Source organism: Urocampus carinirostris, chromosome 18 (genome assembly GCF_059441175.1).
Source record: "Urocampus carinirostris isolate Australia breed hairy pipefish chromosome 18, RoL_Ucar_1.0, whole genome shotgun sequence".
In the NCBI taxonomy this organism is placed as follows: Eukaryota; Metazoa; Chordata; class Actinopteri; order Syngnathiformes; family Syngnathidae; genus Urocampus; species Urocampus carinirostris.
Genome location: NC_142366.1, coordinates 27,247,871 through 27,260,545, shown reverse-complemented (window position 1 = coordinate 27,260,545; position 12,675 = coordinate 27,247,871). Strand labels below are relative to the sequence as shown.

General features: G+C 42.5%; 1 protein-coding gene across 2 annotated transcripts in view; it reads right to left on the bottom strand.

The window, feature by feature from the left end:
• Positions 1 to 12,675, bottom strand: part of vav3a (vav guanine nucleotide exchange factor 3a) — a 178,683-nt gene that overhangs the window by 127,089 nt on the left and 38,919 nt on the right. Inside the window, exon 2 of one of the 2 annotated variants that reach the window (XM_088322515.1) lies at positions 7,574 to 7,690. The exons of the other annotated variant lie outside the window; for it this stretch is intronic. Coding sequence (XP_088178641.1) covers positions 7,574 to 7,690 — 117 coding nt within the window. The remainder of the gene's footprint in view (positions 1 to 7,573; positions 7,691 to 12,675) is intronic. 2 annotated transcript variants of the gene reach the window in all.

Here is a 12,675-nt window from a genome sequence, read left to right as displayed (position 1 = left end):
ATATTATGTAAAATTACGCACAATATGACTTAAAGGAAGGGGAATAGAACAAAAAAGAAAAAAATACCAAAATGAAAAAGCGATAAGCTGAGAAAAAAATAAACAAAAGGAAGCGAAAAAAAGAAGGAAACATTTAGAAAAAAGCCAGAAAAAAAGAAATGAAAGAAACGTAGGAAAAAGGTAAATGGAGAACAAAACAAAAATAGTAACAGCTCGGAAAAAATAAACAGAATGAGATTTTTTTTAAAGGAATTTTTTAAAAAAGTAGAAAAAAAACACGGAAAAAAGAATAAAAAGTTTGTGTTGCAGTCAAATAATTTCCAATGATACCAAGTCAATCTTGTTGCCAACATTGTACTTCCACTCAAAAATGTGATTAAGAAATAATAAGCCCCCAAAACTGTCAATATTATGCGACAAAATATATCAGGAAATAAAAAGAAATGGAAATCTTGAGAAAAGATTGTAAAAACAAACGACGTTTGTAGGTTGTACAACCTTTCCAATAATACATGAGTCAATTCATTCAAAAGAGAAAAATAATTTTGCATTGCTCAGCAAAATGTAACTTGATGTCAAGTTTTGGACCTGTTTGATAATTAATTATCTTGCCACACTTGGGATTACGATTGCTCACTGTTGTTTCAAGCGTTGCTCACTGACTTTGTGTGAACGCTCAGACCCCTGGAAAATGACAGGGAACATTGCCAGTCCTGGAACCCACTTTTAGGTCCCGACCCACCAGTTGAGAAACCAACAAACCCATAGAGGGAAAAGTGTCACTGCAAATGCAGACCACACAGTAGCTAAGACGAAGGTTGCAAAGATGCCGCCACATTTATCCATTAGGATGAATGACATACGATATCTGGTCGCACAAAATGTCTGGATAGAGAGAACAGCTGAAGGGCAAAGGGGGGAGAAAGGACGGAAAGGGAGAGGAAAGGCTAGATATGACACTTATAAGCTGGATTTTCACCATTTAACATATCACGAATGTTGGGGGCGGGGCAACTAATCAATACATTTCAATCCCCTGCTCAAGTTTCAGTTTTGCATTGATCTCCCATCTGTTTTTCCTGCACTCCTTACCCAGAAAATCACGCTGAATGAGATTTATCTTGTCTTCTTTGTTAAAGCCACCCGTATTTATTCTTGTCTAACCCTTAAAAAGAGTTCAAAGTTTGGGTCTGTGTTATACACAGGGTATTACATAAGTATATCACCGGAAGTGCGCAATGATTGGTCGAAAAATAGCACTAACCAAATTTGGAAAATGTCGGATGCAACAGGAATGGAACCCGGGTTGCGGTGGTGAAAGAGAATCCGGTTATCTATATCACTGGTTGTGTAGTAGTTCTACACAACCAGTGATATAGATAACCTACGAGAAGGCATTTGATTTTATGTCATTATCATATTATCACGATATCAAAGACGAATGTTAGAGAATAGAGAAAACAGATCTATCCGTCTATCTACCCTCTCTCTCAAGATGGATGAGCGACAGCAAGACACATATAATAACAAAGGAAATAAAAAAGGGAAAAAAATTGCAAAAAACACACACAAAAATGTTTGGACCATGGCCAACCCAAATGCCCAAACACCTAAACAAGTTAGGCACCTCTCTACCCAAGTTGGTCATGCTTTCGTCTCTCCAGATGAAATGGGACACAAGAAAGCGATGACTCAACACACTCTTCTGTTCAACAGCAGGGCCCGACAGCTTTCGCTGGTTTACCCCTGCCGTATCATACAGGTGCACTGCTCATCCCTTAGAACATGTCCAAACATCCCACTATCCTTTCACAACACCTCTCTACTCATTCCTATCCCCAACAAGAGCTCTAGCTTCCACTACATTGAGATTTCTTTCCTGCAGTGCACACAATAATGTCATAAATATAGTGGGTCAGTCCAACATTTACAGAAAGTTGTCATGATTACTGATGTGACTCAGCTGTGCCCACTCCGTTGGCGCCAACTGCCTCGGACTGATTGGCTCCCGATCAGTACTTGTACCCACTCCTGTCTGTCCCCTTTTGTCAGTCCGTCTGCAAACCTCAGTTAACACTAGGCAAGCCTTTTTCGACCCCGACTCCCACCCGTTTTTTGTTCCCCTCTCTCCCCCAGCTTCGACCCTGACCACGTCTACTCTTCCGTCCCAGCTTTCGACCAAAATACTACTGCTACAGCAATACTATCTATCTAAAAAAAAAAAGTGAATTTCCCTGCAGGGATGAATAAAGTATCTATCTATCTATCTATCTATCTATATCCATACTACAGAAATTGTCATGATTACTGATGTGACTCAGCTGTGCCAGCGCTTTTGGCGCCAACTGCCGCAGGTTCTGATTGGCTCCCGATCAGTATTTGAACCCAGTCCTGTCTGTCCCCTTTTGTCAGTCCCTCTGGGAACCTCAGTGAACACTAGGCAAGCCTTTTTTGACCCTGACTCCCACTTTCCCGTTTTTTGCTCCTGTCTGTCCCCCTGCTTCGACCTGTTTTTGATCCTGGCCACATCTACTCTCCCGTCTCGGCTTTCGACCTCTTTTCCACCCGACCACGTCTACTTTCCTTTCCAGCTTACAACTCGTTTCCGACCTCGACCATTGCTCTCCTGTCCCGGCTACTGACTTGCTTTTCTGTTCCCGACACCGCCAGCACTTGCCACGGAAGATCCACTTCCCGCGACCTGCTTCCAGCAATCACTGGATCGTGGGCGCAACCCTTTCCCTTTCTTCCAATAAAACTTGTAAGAAACACAGCGCAAGTGGGTCCTGTCTCTGTTCTGGTCCTGACCAAAGTAGGCTGTTAGTCTGCATGTTTACGCTAAATCCTTTTCTGCTAACTAGGCAAGAGATAAAAATTCCAGAGCCATTTTTGTTGAATGATGACGTGACAAGAAATCATCCGTGTCAGATGCTGACAAGTATGATAAAAAAGGTGGCAGAGTTCGACATAAAAAGTGTCACGTAAGTGTCTTTAGGTCAGTATAAGATTCTTTTTTTCCAACTACTCTTCACTCATGTGATAATTGTGGAAACATGCAGTCAGCATTTAAAATACTGTTTTACAAAAAGCTGGTTTTGTCAGCAGGGTTGGATAGGGTTACTTTAACTTAATTACTTTCAGTTACTTTTGGATTACCCCGATACCAAATATGCTAATAAAAGACCAAATAAACTAAATATGAATAAAATGACTCAATTTTGTGCAGGCTTGGGGAGTAACGGAATACATGGAACGGCAAAAATGATGTCGGCAAGCTGTTTGGATTTATTTTCATTTTGTTTCTGTCGCATTTTATGTTGCCGGAGATCAAAGAGATCAAAGCCAGAAGAGAAAGCTTACCACGTGTTGAGAGTCATCATTTTATTATTTCTTGCCCTCATGTAGGTTTTAGATCAGGGGATGGTGTCATGATAGTCTGTGGTTTGCAATAGTCTGTGCAGCCCTTTGAGACTCCTTGTGTTTAAAGGCTAAACAAATAAACATGACTCGAATCAAAGACACTTTCGATGAACATGGCCGTGTTTTTTGTAGCAGCCTAGCTTTGAATGCTTTTAGTTCCAGTCCAATTTCATCACGTTTTCTCAAATCTTTTAAGCCCATTAGGGAATACTCGCTCGCTAATGGGTTCTATCACGGATTTTAGAGTACAGCAGCAGGAGATGAACCTCACCAAAGTGAATTCAGACTATAAAAGGACTATTTATTTATTATTCATCGCGAGGGAGGCAGCCATTTTTAAAACCCAAAAATAAAATGCAGGTGAGTGGCAGCTTAGCCTACTCCCGGGCGCTGCCTGCTCCATTAGCTTCAGCAGAGCCGGCCAAGCGAGCAGCACAGTTGCCGGCTTGCTGCCTAATTTCAGAGATGTAAAATTTACTCGGGGCAATGTAGGGATCACTCGAGAGAGTCATCAAAAACGTTCCGCCCGAGTCGGAGGCGGAGGGGGCCAAATGAGACATTTTGCATTGGGATCACGTACAGTGTGTCACAAGAAAGGATGTAGAAGCTCTCAGGCGAGCTCGGGGAGAATTTTTTGAAGGCTTTTTTTCGCTTCACATCACCTCTGATATACAATGTCCCTAAGCAGGAACGGAAACGGGACCCAATTGCGTTCGTTTACTCAGTTTTTATAAAGGAGAACCGGACTTGCATCCACGATCCGATGATCGTCGGTCACAGGTAGCAGAAAGCAGGAACGCGGAAGTGGCACTAAGTCGTTGACAGAAAGAAAACAGGTCGAGATCCGGGGCGGAGGATCAAAAACAAACAGGTCGGCAACGGGAATCAGACAGAATACAGGGCAGGATAGAGTCAGGAGTCACAAAAGTTTGCCTAGCGTGTAGCGTAGGTTCACAGACGATCCGACAAATGTTGACAGGAAAGCGGGGGTCTGGCGTTGAAAGACAGGAAGCCAGAAACCGACGAGATTGATTCCAATTGCCCGAATTGATACCGGACAGGACGGGACAGAAAGGATAGATATTGAAACAGGATATCGAAATTAAACAAGATAAACTAGACGGGTACGAAAACTGGAGAGAATAAATAACAGGACAAAAATATATTGATATTGAAACTGGATACCGATATCAAACAGGACAAAACAAACGGAAAAATACCGGACAGGAAATACCAACAGGAAACAGGACCGAGTCAGAACCCACGTCATGCAGGACAGAGGTTTGTTAACGGACAGGACGGGACAGACTAGATAGATAACGAATAAGGATATCGAAAAACAAAAACTCCATAAAATAACATACATGACAAAAATTAACAGGAACAATACCGGACAGGAAATACCAACAGGAAACAGAACCAAGTCAGAACACACGTCATACAGGACAGAGGTTCGTCAACGGACAGGACAGACTAGATAGATAACGAATCAGGATATCGAAAATTAACAGGAGAAACTAGACGGGAACAAAACCAGGGGAAAATAACAAACAGGACAAAAATTAACGGGAAGAATACCGGACTGGACATACCAACAGGAAAACGGGACAGAGTCAGAACCCATGTCTTGTGGGGCAGAAGTTCGTTTGACAGGCTGACTGAGGAAGCAGGAGAGCACGGAGCTTAATATAGACAGAAGTTAGGTTAAGTTTCGAGTGGCAGCACGGCGGCGCAGTGGTTAGCGCGTGTGCGGCACAGTTCTGAGGTCATGGGTTCAAATCCAGCTACCGGACTTCCTGTGCGGAATTTGTATGTTCTCCCCATGCTTGTATGGGTTTCCTCCCACATTCCAAAAACATGCATTACAGGTTAATTGGCCATGTCCTCTACCCACTGCCCGAAGATAGCTAGCATGGGCTCCAGCACCCCCGCGACCCTACTGAGGATAAGCGGTGCAGCTAATGGAGGGAAGTTTCGAGTGTGATGGACCCATGTGGTGGACGCAGGAACTGAAGGCAGAAGTGCTTAAAAAGTCGAATTGCATTCAACAACCAAAGGAAGTACAAAGCGACTAAAAAGTGGGTTAATAAAATAACAAAATGTCCCAAAAAGACCAAACCTGACAAAGTCCAAATCCGAAGACCAAAACCGGAAACGGAAAATCCAGGGAACAAATACACCAGAAACGAGCAAACCTGCCATCTTGGTGGAAATGTAAGATGAAGATGACAATGGCAGAAGAACTGAAAAGGACCTGACCAATCGAATGTCATTATAAAGGGTAAAGATAATTGGGCACAGGTGTATCCAATCACCACACACCTGTGCAGTCTCAAACTCATTTTAACATGGGGGCCACACGTTGGAACTAACATTGTCTCAGGGGCCGGAAAGGTAGATTAGAGAGAAAGGAGAAAAGAGAAAGAAATAAGAGAGGGGGAGAGAAGTAGAGAAGGTAGAACAAAGAAAGAGACAAAAGGAGAGAGAAGAAAGCAAGAGAGAGAGAGGGGGGGGAGGGGGGGGAGAGAGAGCATGAAAAACAAGAGATAAAAAGAGAAATAGTGAAAGAGGGGGAAAAAGTAAAATAGAGCGAAAGAGAGGAGAGAAAGGAGAAGGAAAGAGAGAAGGAGAATGGAAGAGAGAGAGAAAGAGAGAGAAGGAAAAAATGAAGAGAGCAAAGAGGGTAAAAAGACGGAAAAAAAAACAACAGGAACCAAGAAAGAGAAAAAGAGAGACAGAGAGAGTGAAAGGGAGAGAGAGAGAGAGAGAGAGAGAGAATGCATGAAAAACACGAGATAAAAAGAAATAGTGAGAGAGGGGGAAAAAGATGATAGAGCGAAAAAGAGAAGGAGAGAAAGGAGAAGGAAAGAAAGAGAGGAGAATGGAAGAGAGAGAAAGAGAGAGAAAGAAAAAATGAAGAGAGCAAAAGAAGGTAAAAAGACAGAAAAAGACCAAGAGGAACCAAGAAAGAGAAAAAAAGAGACAGAGAGAGTGAAAGAGAGAGAGAGAGAAAGCATGAAAAACAAGAGATAAAAAGAGAAATAGTAAGAGAGGGGGAAAAAAGTAAAATAGAGCGAAAGAGAGGAGAGAAAGGAGAAGGAAAGAGAGAAGGAGAATGGAAGAGAGAGAGAGAGAAAGAGAGAGAAGGAAAAAAGGAAGAGAGCAAAAGAAGGTAAAAAGACAGAAAAAGACCAAGAGGAACAAAGATTGAGAAAAAGAGAGACACAGAGAGAGTGAAAGAGAGAGAGAAAGAGTGAGAGAAAAAGGGAGGAAGAGAAAGAGAAAAAGAGAGAAAATGTACAGCAGTACAGGGAGATCGGAGCGTGGTCAGTGGACGGAAACAAGTCGGGCAGCCGGGACGGGAGATCGGAGTGTGGTTGGAGGGAGGAATCATGTCAGGTGGACGGAGACGATCGGGAAGTCAGGGGCAGACGAGCAGGATAACGGACAGGACGGGACAGATTGGAGCCAGGGTCAAAAGGTGCTTGCCTTGCAAGTGCAGAGGTTTGCTGACGGACTGACACAGCGTGAATGAGTACTGAATTTAAATAGGAGGGGACCCAATCAGGAAACGAGCAGGCACAGGTAAGGGCCATGTGAAAATCATGACATAACTTGTTTTGCTTTTTTTTTTTTAAATATGAAAAAAAAAGAGATAAGTATAAAAAGTGTGTTATTATTAAGTAAAAATAAGATTAAATATACTAAATCATAAATGTTGCATCATATATTTTTCTAGTGAAATCGGAGAAAGAATTCTTAAAACTAGCTTAAAGGAGCAATTAAGATGTGTTTGCTCATTTTAAGGATTATCTTAAGTATATTAAGTTACAAATATTAAAATAAGACCAAATGATACGGTGAAAAAATACAATTATCTGCCATTAGGGAAATATTTTTACGTTATCTTTTTTGCAGAACGGGAAACAGGGCAGGGTTGAGTCAGGAGACAAAAAGGACTTGCCTAGAGTGTAGCTGAGGTTCGCAGACGAACTGACGAATGTTGACAGAAAGAGAAGTTCTGTGATTTTATATTGGTACTTTTATAAACTATTTTATATTATCAGCATACTGTCAAATTTCTCAATGCAATGTGAAAAAACAACAAATTTTTATCATTTTTTGACTGATACTAAAAACATGGCTGCCTTACCTTTCCGAAATCCCTGACATCGAAAAGGTCGAAGGCTTCGAAGAGTTCGCTTTTCTTCATGCCGAAAATGTCGTTGCACGCCGTCAAAAACGTCCGGATGTTTTTCAGGCACAGGAACTAAAAGTGGAGAAGAAATTTTGTATGAGCAAAAAATGAATAAAACCCATATCGCGATATAATATCGATATTTTTTAACTAATGTCTGAATCTGAATATATGAGGACCGGCACTTTTTAAAGGGACAGTATTATATAGCGCCTCCTAGTGTTAAACCTTCATTCTTCAAAACAAAAAAACAATATTGTTTTGTATAATGTGCAAAACATCTCATCTCATCTCATTAACCGTACCGCTTATCCTCATTAGGGTCGCGGGGGGGCTGGAGCCCATCCCAGCCATCTGCGGGCAGTGGGCAGGGGACACCCTGAACTGGTTGCCGGCCAATCGCAGGGCACTCGGGGACAGACAACTCATTCGCTCATTCACACCTAGGGACAATTTGGACCGGCCAATTCACCTAAAATGCATGTTTTTGGAATGTGGGAGGAAACCGGAGTGCCCGGAGGAAACCCACGCAAGCACGGGGAGAACATACAAACTCCGCACAGGAAGTCTGGAGCTGGATTTGAACCCACGACAGGTTCCCATGACATGAACTGTGCCGCACAAGCGCTAACCACTGCGCCGCCGTGCTGCCTTGTGCAAAACATGTCATTTCAAATACTCGTACTTGTCATGAACCGGAACAGGATCAGGACCCAAACGCGTGACGTTTCTCACACAAGCCTTTTATTTTACAGGAAATGCACGTTAGGAAAGACAGGAAGCCAGAGACCGACGAGATCCATACCAATTGCCCGAGCAGATACCGGACAGGACGGGATAGACAGGATTGATATTGAAACAGGAAATCGAAATTAAACAGGACAAACTAGACGGAATCAAAAACTGGAGGGAATAATGAACAGGACAGAAATAGACGGGAACCAAACAGGAAATCGAAATTAAACAGGACAAACTAGACGGAATCGAAAACTGGAGGGAATAATGAACAGGAGAGAAATAGACGGGAACCAAACAGGAAATCGAAATTAAACAGGACAAACTAGACGGAATCGAAAACTGGAGAGAATAATAAACAGGACAAAAATAGACTGGAACGAAACTCGAAACCGATATTAAACAGGACAAAATAAACTGGAACAATACCGGACAGGAAATACAAATCCACATCTGGCGAGGCAGAGGTTCATTGACGGACTGACAAAGGAAAAATGAGAGCACTGAGCTTAAATAGACAAAAAGCCAATCTGTCAACGAGCCGCAGCTGGCGCCACACGGGCGGGGCCAACTGGACGCCTTGGCAACCGTGACAGTACTTCAAAAAATAGCTTTCATTTCACATAACATAAGATAAACCCAAAGGGAGCTGATGTAACTATCCGTCATCTTGCTGCTAGGGGTACTCAAAAACCTCAAAAAGACTGGGCAAATGTGAAGAAAAATGATGCTTTTTGGTCACTTTGAGTCCCTGTTCTTTTATATTCTTGTTTCTGCTTTTTAGCACTCACTTTCAGTTGCACAACATCGTACAGCCACAACTAGTGGTAAAAATACACACTGTAACTTTAAGATATCATTATGTGCTATTTGAACCGATTCCAGTATTGGCTGAAGGGAAATGAAACGTAAATATTAGTCAAAATAATACATTCAATCTTGATAATAGTAAATTGACATTAAGTTAAAAGTATTTCTTTAAAAAAAAATATATTTTTTTTTTTTTGCAAAAGGAGGGTGTCACGACCGGTACAAGCAGAGGACCCAAATGCGTAACGTTTCATACAATGCTTTATTAAGGTATCGGGGAAGTCAGGGCGAGAGGAAAAAAGACAGCAATCTGGTGCAGGAGGAGCAGGAAGCCATCGCGAACGAAGCGTGGTCAGGGATCAAAAACGGGTCGGGCAGCCGGGACGGGAGAACGGAGCGTGGTCGGAGATCGGAACAAGTCGAGCAGCCGGGATGAGCGAGAAGCCAGGGATCAGGGATCAATACATGAAACGGAATCAGGCAGAATACGGGTAGCCGGGAGAGGAGAACGGAGCATGGATCAGGGATCGATGCAGGAAACGGAACAAGGTAGGATACGGGTAGCCGGGACAGGAGAACATAGCTTGGAAAGGGGACTCTCTTCCTTTTTTCCTTTTCTCTCTTTCTCTCTCTTAGATTTTCCTTCTCTCTTTCTTTCCTTCCCCTTTCTCTCCTTCTCTCTTTCGCTCTATTTCTCCTTTTTCCCCCTCTCTCACTATTTCTCTTTTTATCTCTTGTTTTTCATGCTTTCTCTCTCACTCTCTCTTTCACTCTCTCTGTCTCTCTTTTTCTTTTTCTTGGTTCCTTGTGGTCTTTTTCTGTCTTTTTACCTTCTTTTGCTCTCTTCCTTTTTTCCTTATCTCTCTTTCTCTCTCTCTCTTCCATTCTCCTTTTCTCTCTCTTTCCTTCTCCTTTCTCTCCTCTCTTTTGCTCTATTTGACTTTTTTTCCCCCCGCGACCCTACTGAGGATAAGCGGTGCAGCTGATGAGATGAGATGAGATGAGACTTTTTTTCCCTCTCTCACTATTTCTCTTTTTATCTCTTGTATTTCATGCTTTCTCTCTCTCTCTCTGTCTCTCTTTTTCTCTTTCTTTGTTCCTCCTGGTCTTTTTCTGTCTTTTTACCTTCTTTTGCTCTCTTCCTTTTTTTCCTTCTCTCTCTTTTTCTCTCTTCCATTCTCCTTCTCCCTTCTTTCCTTCTTCTTTCTCTCCTTCTCTTTTTCACTCTATTTATCTTTTTTCCCCTCTCTCACTATTTCTCTTTTTATCTCTTGTTTTTCATGCTTTCTCTCTCACTCTCTCTTTCACTCTCTCTGTCTCTCTTTTTCTTTTTCTTGGTTCCTCTTGGTCTTTTTCTGTCTTTTTACCTTCTTTTGCTCTCTTCCTTTTTTCCTTCTCTTTCTTTCTCTCTCTCTCTTCCATTCTCCTTCTCTCTCTCTTTCCTTCTCCTTTCTCTCCTCTCTTTTGCTCTATTTGACTTTTTTTCCCTCTCTCACTATTTCTCTTTTTATCTCTTGTTTTTTATGCTTTCTCTCTCTCTCTCTGTCTCTCTTTTTCTCTTTCTTTGTTCCTCCTGGTCTTTTTCTGTCTTTTTACCTTCTTTTGCTCTCTTCCTTTTTTTCCTTCTCTCTCTTTTTCTCTCTTCCATTCTCCTTCTCCCCTTCTTTCCTTCTTCTTTCTCTCCTTCTCTTTTTCACTCTATTTATCTTTTTTTTCCCTCTCTCACTATTTTTCTTTTTATGTCTTGTTTTTCATGCTTTTTCTCTCTCTCTCTCCCTCTCTTTCACTCTCTCTGTCTCTCTTTTTCTCTTTCTTGATTCCTCCTGGTCTTTTTCTGTCTTTTTACCTTCTTTTGCTCTCTTCCTTTTTTCCTTCTCTTTCTTTCTCTCTCTCTCTTCCATTCTCCTTCTCTCTCTCTCTTTCCTTCTCCTTTCTCTCGCTCTATTTATCGTTTTTTCCCCTCTCTCACTATTTCTCTTTTTGTCGCTTGTTTTTCATGCTTTCTCTCTCTCTCTCGCTTTTTCCTCTCTTTCTCCCTTTCTCTCTTTCTTTGTCCTACCTTCTCTACTTCTCTCTCCCCCTCTTTCTCTTATTTCTTTATGCTTTCTTCTTTCTCTCTTATCTACGCTTCCGCCCCCCGAAACAATGTTAGTTCCAACGTGTGGCCCCCAAGTTAAAATGAGTTTGACACCCCTGCTAGCAGGGTTGGGTAGGGTTACTTTTACTGTCTTTTGTCTTTTATGAGCATATTTGGTATTGGAGTCATCCAAAAGTAATTGAATGTAATCCAGTTCAAGTAACCCTACCCAACCCTGCCTGCTATAGACGATACTTCTTCTGTATAAAGGAAGATGTTTTGCAGATGGGGAACAAAAAAAGAAGGTGTCGCCAGAGTAAAGTTAGCCAACAAGCCGTATCGTTGGCTTGTGGCTGCTATCCTTCCTGTATTTGACACAGGATGGAACTGAGGAGCTTGCTGATGGAACAACTTTTCTTTTTTTTTTCAGGAAGTGATTTTTTTTTACGTCATCACTATCCGCTCATACTCATGGGACCGGTTCACCGGATGACCTTGTGAATAGAAGTGTACCACTATCCAAAATGATTATACAATAATAGGGAACTTTAAGAAATCAAATATCTTCAATTTTAGGATGTTTCTGTCAGGACCAGAACCGGGTCAGAACCCACTTGCGTTCCGTTTCTCTCAGTTTTATTGGGGAAGAAGGGAAAGGATTGCACACACGATCCGGTGATCGCTGGTCGCGGGGAGCGGGTCGCTCCCTGGCGAGCGATGGCGGTGTCGGGAGCAGAAAAACGGGTCAGTAGCCGGGACGGGAGAGCAAAAAATGTGGTCGGGATCGGCAAGGAGTCGAAAGCCAGGAGAGGAGAATAGACGTGGTCGAGATCCAAAACAAGTCGAAGCCGGGAAACAGACGGGAGCAAAAACAGGAGTGAGTCAGGGTCGAAAAAGCTTGCCTAGAGTAAACTGAGGTTTGCAGACGGACTGACATATCGGCATATCGGTAATCATGACAGTTTCCACTTACATAAATACATGAACTACTATATGAACGTGCATTTTTTTTTAAACTTGTAGGTGGAGAAATTTGCATTTATATCACATAACGTCATTTTCACCCAGAGGGAGCAGATATAATTGTCGACCATCTTGCTGCTACGGGTACCTGAAAAAAATGATACGAAAACTACTGATTTAAGGTCAATTTGAGTCCCCGCAGTCTGTGTCCCTCTCAGTTTTATTGGGGAAGAAGGGAAAGGATTGCACACACGATCCGGTGATCGCTGGTCGCGGGGAGCGGGTCGCTCCCTGGCGAGCGATGGCGGTGTCGGGAGCAGAAAAACGGGTCAGTAGCCGGGACGGGAGAGCAAAAAATGTGGTCGGGATCGGCAAGGAGTCGAAAGCCAGGAGAGGAGAATAGACGTGGTCGAGATCCAAAACAAGTCGAAGCCGGGAAACAGACGGGAGCAAAAACAGGAGTGAGTCAGGG